This window comes from Cottoperca gobio, chromosome 23 (assembly GCF_900634415.1).
Source record: "Cottoperca gobio chromosome 23, fCotGob3.1, whole genome shotgun sequence".
Lineage (NCBI taxonomy): Eukaryota > Metazoa > Chordata > Actinopteri > Perciformes > Bovichtidae > Cottoperca > Cottoperca gobio.
The window spans coordinates 6,517,019-6,527,500 of NC_041377.1; the positions used below are offsets into that span (position 1 = coordinate 6,517,019).

The 10,482-nt window shown below is 44.4% G+C and overlaps 1 protein-coding gene across 1 annotated transcript in view; it reads left to right on the plus strand.

Moving 5' to 3' along the window:
• scube1 (signal peptide, CUB domain, EGF-like 1) overlaps positions 1–10,482 on the plus strand; it is an 84,446-nt gene that overhangs the window by 63,597 nt on the left and 10,367 nt on the right. The window contains 1 exon segment of the mRNA XM_029462164.1: positions 8,739–8,861. Within this exon segment, the coding sequence (XP_029318024.1) occupies positions 8,739–8,861 (123 nt within the window).

The window sequence follows — 10,482 nt, forward strand, 5'->3', positions numbered from 1 at the left end:
GTCCCTAGGAAAGCTGTTGACCGCCTGTACTGGGGATTATCCAGCCTAACAGGGACAGTTCACACCCATTGTGTTGGGATAGAGGCAAACATCTCAATTATTATCTGCATGTCTAGATACCACTAGAAGTAAGCGAGAGAAAAAAACTTTTAGTTTCAAACTGACCCTTTAATAAAGTCCACATTTTCTTTGGAGACAAGATTTGGTGGCCACCGGAGGAACTGCATTTTAAGGACAGTATAATGCAGATAGAAAATGAGATGGGGATGACATGCGACAAAATGTCCCCGCTTGACTTAAAGAAGGCAGAATCCAATGTATTCAAAAGCAGACCCATCTCGCTGTAAGGTGACTGTGCTTTCGTTCTTTCTTTATAGACGAAGCCTTAACGACATTCAGTCAATTCTGAGCTGTCCTGTGTGACAGAGCTTCCTGTAACCTTGGCAACAGCACACAGAGGTTGCAGTTAGCTAATCATATATCCTGCTGAAGCCTATACCTGCATGTATATGTGTACGTGCGGGTGTGTGGCGACTCTGGTGGCACATGTAATCACAGTCGTGTTAGCAGTGTATTGTGGTACACAGACTGGAGTATAATTGCTGGCAGTTAGCAGTTTACTGAACATAGTAGTTAGCGGATATATAAGTGCCACGCTGTGAGGTGGTCTCATCTAATGTGCCACTAAATTGCTTGATACAGGCAGACAGCTCTCTCTCCTCCTCCTCTCTCTCTCCCTGTCTATGTCTACCTTGCTTTACAGCCAAGGGTATGTGCCCTGTCGTGCCTGTCTATCATAATCATTTCAATATAAACTATGTAGGGCATGTTTAAAACCCACCAGTCCGATAAACGCCCTTTCATCTGCACTGACAGACGAGTCGGTTCAGCCTCTCACGATGACAGACACGCCAACTCGAGGAGGCGTTTCATCACTGGGCTCTCGTGCCGACAACTGGGTGAAAGAGAGAGAGAGGGGGAGAGAGAGGGAGAGGGCGAGAGAGAGAGAGAGCGGGAGAGGGGGAGAGAGAGAGAGAGAGAGAGAGAGAGAGAGAAGCGGGAGAGAGAGGGAAGAGGGAGAGGGAGGGAGAGAGAGAGAGAGGGAGAGGGGGGAAGATGAGAGAGAGCGTCTTAGACTCTCCTCTCCTCTGCTAGAGATCGATAGGAGAGAGAGAGAGAGGATCTACGGGTTCTCTTCTGTCTTTCTCTGAAGAGAGAGATGGGATGGAGGGAGGAGAGAGGAGAGGAGAGGAGGATGAGGATAGAGAGAGAGGGGGGAGGAGAGAGGGAGAGAGGGAGAGAGGAAATGAGAGAGAGAGAGAGAGAGAGAGGGGTATATAGGGAGACGAGAAGAAGCCTCTAGTGAGAGGGAATCTTCTCGATCGAGAGAGGGGCTCTAGGAGGGCTCTCTCTCTGCTTTTTTAGAGAGAGAGAGGGGGAGTAGAGAGAGAGAGAGAGAGAGATCTTTCTCCTCTAGCTCTCCGAGAGATCTATCTGGAGAGGAGAGAGGGGGAGAAAGAGTCTCTATCTCTTTCTCGAGAGAGAGAGGGGGGGAGAATTTGTCTCTCTCCTCTCATCAGCTCTCTCTCTAGACTTTTTCAGAGAGAGAGAGAGGGGGAGAGAGAGGGGGAGAGAGGGAAAGAGAGAGAAGAGAGGAGGAGAGGAGGTTCTTCAGAGAGCTCTAGAAGAAGATCTAGGGCAATTTTCTCTCTCTTTTAGAGAGGTTCTCTACTCCTCTCGATCTGAGATTTTCTCTCTCTCCGGAGGGAGAGGAGGAGAAGGAAAGATTTCGTTTTCTTCTTTTCTCGAGGGGGAGGGGAGGGGGGTTCTCTCTATTTCTCTCTTTTTATCTTCTCTCTGCTCTCTCTCTCTCTCTTTTCTCTTTGGGAGAGGACTCTCTCTCTCTCCTTTTCTTCGCCTCTTTCTCGGTCTATCTCTCTCTTCTTCCTTTGAGCTCTCTGAGAGGGGGTTTTCTCTTTCTCTCTAGAAGAGAGGAGAGAGAGAGGGGGAAGAGATTTTTAACAGTTTCCAGATGTTTGAATTAGAAGGTGAACACCGGAAGTAAGGAGTGAGTTACTGATGTCGGCTGTCGTTGTGCGTGTGTGCGTGTGGGTTGGTGTGTGTGTGTGTGTGTGTCCATGTGTGAGTTGTAGGTTAGTTAACTCACATTTACTTTGCATGTTGGTCTCTATTTTCTCCACATAAAAGCTCATTGGTGGTTGCATGAGTGTTTGTGAGCTTGTAGTTGTGTGTGTTTCTGTGGATAGCGTGTGATCGGGGAACTGTGCTGTACAGTACACAGTGTGTATTGGAACCTGAGACACGTCCCCACTGGCCTGCATTCCTCCTCTACCTGAAAAGACCTGAAAGCACACACACAAACACATAGTCATATCAAACTAAGACTAAGGACTTGATCACATCCATTCACCAGGAAGCGAATAGCCTTCTAACAGAGGAACACTATAATAATGTACGCAACATACAGAGACAGTTATCTGGTTTCCATCCAAATTTAGTTGGAATCGATTTTCCAGAAAACCTGCAAAAGAAAATAATAATAATAATAATAATAATGTGTGTTTCCATCCAGTACTGTTGGATGCATCGAGATGAACAGTGGCAGGTGCGCTAACCTCAGTCGGGTGCCATTACACCATTGCAGAAGAACTCGACAATAAGATGACAAAATAAAAAAGAGCTGCAGTGGGAAACAATGTACACAACATGATGGAAGACATTTGTTTGTAAACAGATATGGGACAATACATTAATACTGAATACTTGTGAATCCCTCAGTGTACCCTGGCTGTCCCTGTTGCCTCAGTAAGGACTCACAGATCAGCGGCCCCCTTAGCGTCCACGCTCTTCAGGCGCACTAATCCAGTCATAACGCCGTGCTCTCCATCACCTTTACACTGACTGCACCTCGGCCGGCTGTCCTTGCTCGGGCGGAATCGGGTCCAGATCACTGGCTGTTTTATTGTTGTGTAAAAGTGAGTTTCCCTTGGCCCACATGCCCCTGTGGAGTGTTTGTTATTAAACAGAATCACGCACTGAGGTCCTTTAATACCTGAATAAATACACGCTACCTCCCGGCCTGATGTCTGTCTTCTCCACCGGCAACACCCTGTGAAGAAAACCAGCGTTCTCCAGGAAAACTAGATCCCCTGTACTCAGTCCGTAATTATTTGTAGAGGTTCGAGTTTCTGCAAATGTATTCAATTTAATTGATTTTTACTGCAAATATTTGGTAAAACTATATTTGGTAAAACTCTCCGCTATGCAGCTCGTACCCTGGAGGTATGAGTAGGACATTCCTACGAGTAAGTCTAAATGCGGTTTAGGTGACAACGCAAGAGTTTAATTCTTGGCTCTCTCAGGAACAAGGTAGTCAGACAAACCTCTTACATAACAGCCTGACCCTGCGCTTGACCTCTGGATGCTGGGGTCAGAGGTGAGGAGTTAGGGTTCATTTACTCCACCCTCATTGGTGGCGGCTGGTTTAGGCTGCAGCACTAATCAATCAGGTCAGTCTTTATCAGGCAGCTGAGCCCCGCAGCAGCATCAGGGTCTCTTCTGGAGTCAGGTTTCCCATTCCAAACACTGGACTTCTCAAACACAGCCCCGAGGCTTACGGAGGAGCAGCGGTGGGAGGGGGGGGGGAGGGCTTGTTTCCTTTGGCCCAGGTGGATGTTAGCGAGCCTTCTCATTTGGCCCTCAGCCTCTTTCTCAGCCAGCACAGTGTATGTGAGGAATTCACTTCCAAAATATCTGACCTGGAAGATGAATTCCCTCAAGGTTCAACTACCAATGGAGTCAATTAAAATTCCATCGTTTAGGAGGCCTATCAATTGAATTACTGAAATACTGCTTTAAAAAGTGCTAGAATATGTATTTTTAAATACAGAGGCCATCCTTACCATAACAATACTTTAAATGCTAATAGATCGCCCTAAATACTACACACTAGCCCTTTAATGTCCGTAAATAAATGTGTGTCCATCCACCTGATCCACGTGCAGTTCAATTTGCTTATCAAAGAGTGGAAATTGGAAAGATAAAAAGGTTGTATTTCTTGGCGTAGAGATGGTATAGTTGGTGAATTGCTAAAAAGAAAATGCAAACGTGCAGTAACTTAAATGTCACGCAAACTTCCACTAATCAATACATGAAACAAAGTTTTCCACATGGTTCTTGTTGTCATCTTATTGCGCTTTCCTCTTCTGCTACGGTTTATACACATGTCGGATTTGACAGGAACACTCCTTCCTTGCTGAGGTCACGACATTAAATGTGGTCAGAAGCTCGATAAGGTTGAGAAAATCTAATAAAATGAGGTTTACATATATAATAGCTATTATTGAATGACCTTTAACAAGTTTCACAACATGTTCTTAAGTAATTTCCTGGTAACATTTGTTTTTTACTTTCCATTTATCGAAACTGTTTTTCTTTTCTAAACTTTCCATTTATAGTCTCACAACTTTCATTAGCTCTGTTCAATTGGAATTAGACTGCTTTTGCCAGTCTTTTTTTTTCCTTCATTTTGGTCGTTAAATTGCTCTTAAATCTAATTCTGGTTACCTTTTTAAATAGCCCCTTAAAAGCACTACGGTTGGCTGTCTGAAACCGGCAAATTCCACGTCACATGCATGCAGTGCTGGATAGCCTGTCGGTCAGCAAGAGATTTGAAATGTTGAGTAGATATGATCTGTGTGATATTCTGAGAGACAAGCTGCTCTTGGTAAAGGATGAAACTATTGATTGAAGACCGGTGCAAGATATTGATCGTCGAGAGTAAATGTCAGAGATGGATCCCAGGAGACAGCTGTGTGTGTGTGTGTGTGTGTGTGCAGAAACACACGGCAGTATGTGGATCCTCGTGTAGTGAAAGTGACAAATGACTCCTCTCCCACTAGGGCAGACAGAAATGGACGTTGGGCGTTTGTGGAGGAAACATTGGAGTGAGAGACGTAACATCCCCATTATGTGTGTGTGTGCACGTTTGCATATTTATGTGCTGTCCATGTGCTGTCCTACATGAAGGGCTAATTAGTAAATTAGGAGCGTCCTCATTAACAAACGCCTCAGGCCAGATGGCTTCTGGCACCCCAGATGTTTGTGCATGATGACATCAAGGTGCTATATGAATAGATTTGATTGTTCTCCTGCTCTTGTACAGAGAAAAAACATTGTAGCATTTGACATTTTTAGTCATGCTAGCGATGTGGCTCTAAGCAAGTCCAGGTTTGATTGTGATTCTCTGACTTCTCATCTACTGCCATCATAATCAAAATTGACTTATTACTTTGGTGTATGACCTGCCGTTAAGGACATTCCCATCATGCTCAGTTGCACCTGCAGCCTTGTCAGGTGTAACATGTAACTGGGGGGTTGAGGCACTTATTCTCAAAGACTCTTCCTTCATCTCCTGTAACTTGGATTGTACCTCATTGCTACGTCGCTTTGGACAAAAGCGTCTGATAAATGAATACATGCCAAATGTACTTTGTGCTAAAAAACAAGATGTTAACGAGAAGAACTAAGATGGAAACAGTGGTAAACATGTGTAAAAATGTGATGATGGAGGTTAAACCCCTGAGGGACAACTCTGAAGTTCTCAGAACTGCCGCACATGTCAGGCCACCGTCCGTTCTTCCCTTCACCCACTCTCCTGACTCGCCTTTATCTGTCCTCTCTCTCCTCTCAAAACTTTATCATTTCAAGATGTGCGGAGGCTTAATGTATTTATTTAAGCTCAAAGCTTATTTAAGCTCCATTAAAGGTAATTATAGACCCCGTTATAAGGCTCAGCCATCCCCAGAGTGGCCATTAAGTGTGGGTAGAAGCGGTGGTTCTGCCAGTGTTTGTGGTTGCCAGAATAATTACGAAGCTGTGTCTGTCTGTGTTGGGTAGGCCCAGGGTGGTATCCACTGTTTTTACATAGGCATTAGAGCGGAGCCGACGTGGGAAGAGGGGGAATGTTGTGTAATGGTGTGTGTGTGTGTGTGTGTGTGTGTGTGTGTGTGTGTGTGTGTGTGTGTGTGTATCTTTCTTGCCAACATGCCTGATTTCGAGAATCCACATTTCCTCACTCCTGAAGCTTTTATTTTCTTTATTTTCTTTCTGTGGTGTCTGTGCCATATGTTTGTTATCTGATGTATTTAAAAATTCACAAGATGCAAGAAAAGATAAACTTTAATATTCTTATCTCTTCACTTTTGTAGTCTCAGGGTTGGCAAGTGTACAGAGTGTGTAACCTGAAGGGAGAAAGGCAACCATCCCTCCTGCTGTCTCACAGAGAGAGATCAGATCGGCCCGACAAGCTACTGTCAGCACGTCACAGAAAATAACAGGAAAATGGCCATGATTGATTAGAATCCTTTGGCAGACGGCACTGCAGGTTAGACATGAGACAACAGACCATGGGAGGAGTAACACGGGGAATAAATTAAAAACCAAAGAGTGTCAGACAGGAAGAAAGACAAAGAGGATATAAAAGATCAAAACGGTTGAAAGTCAAGAGGAGATTCAGTAATAAACGTGGAGAGCAGAGATCAATCTAAAGGCTTCTCTCCAGGTATGACATCACACTTTGGGATGATTGACAGTTAAGGGTACTTGAACGCGCTTACCTGTCCCACTCTCCTTAAAAAACCCCAGAGCCTCATTTTCTCCCCGCCCGCCACAGGGAAATCCGTTTTAGCCGAGCCAGATGAAGGGACAATCCCTCTAAAAGGCCGCTGACAGGGCACAGCGGGACATACAGTTCACTACATTTTTTTGCACGGTGCGCTGCCAGCTCGTTGTGGATTCCTGTCTCAGCTCCATATTTAGATGAAGACTTCATTGAGGAGAAGCTCCCTGAGGACACAGAGGGAGAGGATCAGGCCAGAGAGGCCAGAGTCTACCCTGATGGAAAAACACAGTGGCTTAGTGACTGGAGGTTTAAAAGGGCTCCTATCACGGCACACTGAGGGCCATTTAAGAGTAGATGTTGACTGGAACTCTATGTGCTCTTGCTACCTTCTCTTGACCCTGTTAATAGCCGGCTCTGACTTTATCAAGCTACACACTACTGAAGACTACATGCATTAAGTGTGTGCAGTGTTAGCCTCTCAACACACACTTTCCCTGCACTCATTGTGGCCTGCCACCTACATACATTTTATAAGCACTTGCTTGGGCATTATTTCAAGGAAGCTCTACAATAGATCATTGTCAAGTCCTCCCCTTTACTATGACATCATGAAAACATCAAAATCACGTCTTTCTTACTCCTGTCTCTCCCTCTCTTTCCTCCCTCTTCTTCTCTGTCGTGTCTCCTCCACCTCCCTCCTCCATCCTCTCCCTTCTCTCTTCTATTTCTCTGTGGTGTCTTGCTGGACTTATTCCCCGGCTCAAGGGTTTAGGTGTTAATCCCTCGCAATTTTCATCACTTAGACCACTAATCAAAAAGGGTTTAGCCTGTGTAATCTGCCAGACTATTGTCCCCTCTCGCACCTCCTTTGCTCCTGCTCCTCTCCTCTTCCACCTTTGGAATATTTCCACCCTAAACTCTCCCACTTCCTCTTCTCCTCCTCTAGAAACAATGTTTTCCAGCAGCGAATGGAAATATTCATGATCTGGATAGGGAACACTTGCTTTAAATTAGAGATAAGGAGTAACAAAATGTAGGATTAAGTTAGGATTTTGCAGTGTGGGTTCATCTGAGGGCACTGTAGGCCGGATGAGGCGAGGGAAGGAAGTGAGATGGTTGGGGTTCGTGTAGCCACATCTGCCAGCACTGAACATGTTGCCTCGGGCGATTGCATTAGCCTCATTATTATTTTAGAATATGTGTCCCTGGATGTCTGTACCACACCTGGGCTGGAGCTCAGGTAGACAGGTTTTACTCCATCGGGATTCAGCAAACACTGTCTCCCAGGAGCTCAGTGTTGGTTTGACATGAATGTTGTTACCAGCTTCGTAACACCTTCTCGTACAGCATTTGATAATAACTGTTGAAATCAAATTCTTAAAATCAAACTGCTGCAAGTTTTAGAGTTGTTTTCACTTAGTTTGTAGATCAACTTACAGAATTAGGGTTCAAAACATGTTGTAATGAACTCCAAATGAGGTATAAACAGGACAACAGACCAATATCACCTCTTTGTTCTTGACAGGATCAAGAAATGACTTTGGACAACAAAGTGCTTTTAATGATGCTTCCATTTTCTTTAGCTTCTCCTTTTACTTTCTATATTTTCCTTACTTAATGATGACATAATGTCGATCATCTGGTCCTTCTAAACTTACTAAACTTAACAAAAGGTAACAATTGCCAAAAATAAATAAATAAAGGAAGAGGCATTAATAGATTTCTCAGTTAGACTCCATTAGTTCCAGTTAACTACCGTATCATGGGATGAGGCAGTGGGATCCCTACAAACAAGCCTCAAGCTGAACCTCCAAAGCGTTGATCCACGCTGCCTGCTGGTAAACAAGTTAACCCATAAAACATGAAATCCCAGGGAAGTCTGCATGTTACATGACATGACACCAGAAGTAGGGTACTGTTTGGTGCTCACCAGTGTGTGTCTCTCTGTCTTCATAACGTAAAGTCAATTAGCAAGTGGTAAATGTGCAGAAATACTTCTTGAGAAACATACAACTTCCACAGTTTTAAAGTACGTCAAACCAACATGGAACGTGGACTCTGTGCTCACTTGAAATGTGTTATCTTCTCCACCCAGACATCGACGAATGCCAGGAGAACAACGGAGGCTGTGATCATTTCTGCAGGAACACCGTGGGCTCCTTCGAATGCAGCTGCCAGAAAGGCCACAAACTGCTCACGGATGAGCGGTCATGCCAAGGTCAGTGACTGACAGCTGTCAACCAGACAGATTGTGTCATCAGACCTGCTGTTGACTCAGGGTGACACGCTTTTCATAAACATATAAAATATGGTCTTGACTTGGTTGTCATATTCCTCTTAATGCTTAAGGGCCTACTGCTTCTGTGATATTTACAGCAATGCAAATATGCACTAAAACGTTGCATAATCTATGCTAATATTGTGGTGATGGCTACGAGGCTATCATACTTTGGTTCGATGTAAACAGGAAAAGGTTGAACAAAGTCGGAGCTCAAAGAACCACAATGTAATGTATGTTAAAAAGTCATTTCTTTGCTCTTTTTCAAGTATTTTATTAATTACGTTTGCTGACTCTGCAGTGCTGCATGCGTGCCCTCTACTGGCCAGCACACATTGACGGCCACTATAACCTCACAGGCTGAAAGGATCAGAGCGGAGGAATAAATGTGTTAATGTGAAAATGGAGCCTTAGAGCAAGTGTGCATCTGTGCTCAAATCTATATCAATTAGATCTCTCGCCCTGTGCAGAGATACAGTAGTTCCTGCAGGACATTAGAGAATATATATACACACACTTGCAGCCCCTGTGCTATGCTAGGCTAACGTCTCAGTGGAACCTGCTGGACTGACAGAAAATAAATAAGAAAAACGTATATTTCCATAATTGCAGTGAAGCTGACTCCCTCAGCTGGTGTGCAGTGTAAGTGTCGAAGCCTCCTTGTTATCAGCGGTTATGTTTGTACGACCAAAGGCAGATTCTTGGTTACAAGTCGCAGCAAGTGAGACGGGAGAGCAGACAAATACTCAATGATTTTTATCAACAACAAAACCCTTAGGTACTTCTGACCCGCCCCAAAACCAGTGTGTGTGTGTGTGTGTGTGTGTGTGTGTGTGTGTGTGTGTGTGTGTGTGTGTGTGTGTGTGTGTGTGTGTGTGTGTACATGTGTTGTATTAACTGTGCGTCTTCGGTGGTACGTTTGCATTCTTCAATAATGTGGCGTTGAGTATTGTTAGCCACATCATAGCGCCCGTAGCTATTTCTGAAACACCACTGACTGTGCCACGCCAGGTTTGTCCCATCCACTGACATCCGGACTGGTAAGCTTCAACATGACATTAAAATGAAACATAATGTTTAATTTGCCAGCTCTTTCTGTGCCGGTGAGCTTTTCCAGAGAAAATAGCTTTGGGTGATACACTACATGCCGGTGCTTGAGAGAGAGCAGAGAGAGGAATCATTGGCCAAAGTTGCATAAGAACTTTCCACAAGTTATTCTTTCTTTTGTCAAAGTTTAGAGAGATAGAGAGAATGTTGTCAGCAGTTAGATTAATGTCAGCAATCAATGTCAAAACAAATCATCAGGCCGAGGCCGTGTCTCACAGAAAAACACATCAGCCAAACCAGAAACCAACATTTCTTTTATATATGTCCCTTTTTCACTCCTGTGCCCAGATGAGTTTGTGTAAACTCTGCTTGTGAGCTAGCTCGAAGCAGGCGAGCTATTCCTAAGTCTCCACATGAACAGTTGCTGTGAATATTTACCCGAGCCAACATCCAGGCCTCAACAACTTCCTCCACATGACAAACTCCATTATAACATGGCGTATTTTTAGCGCCT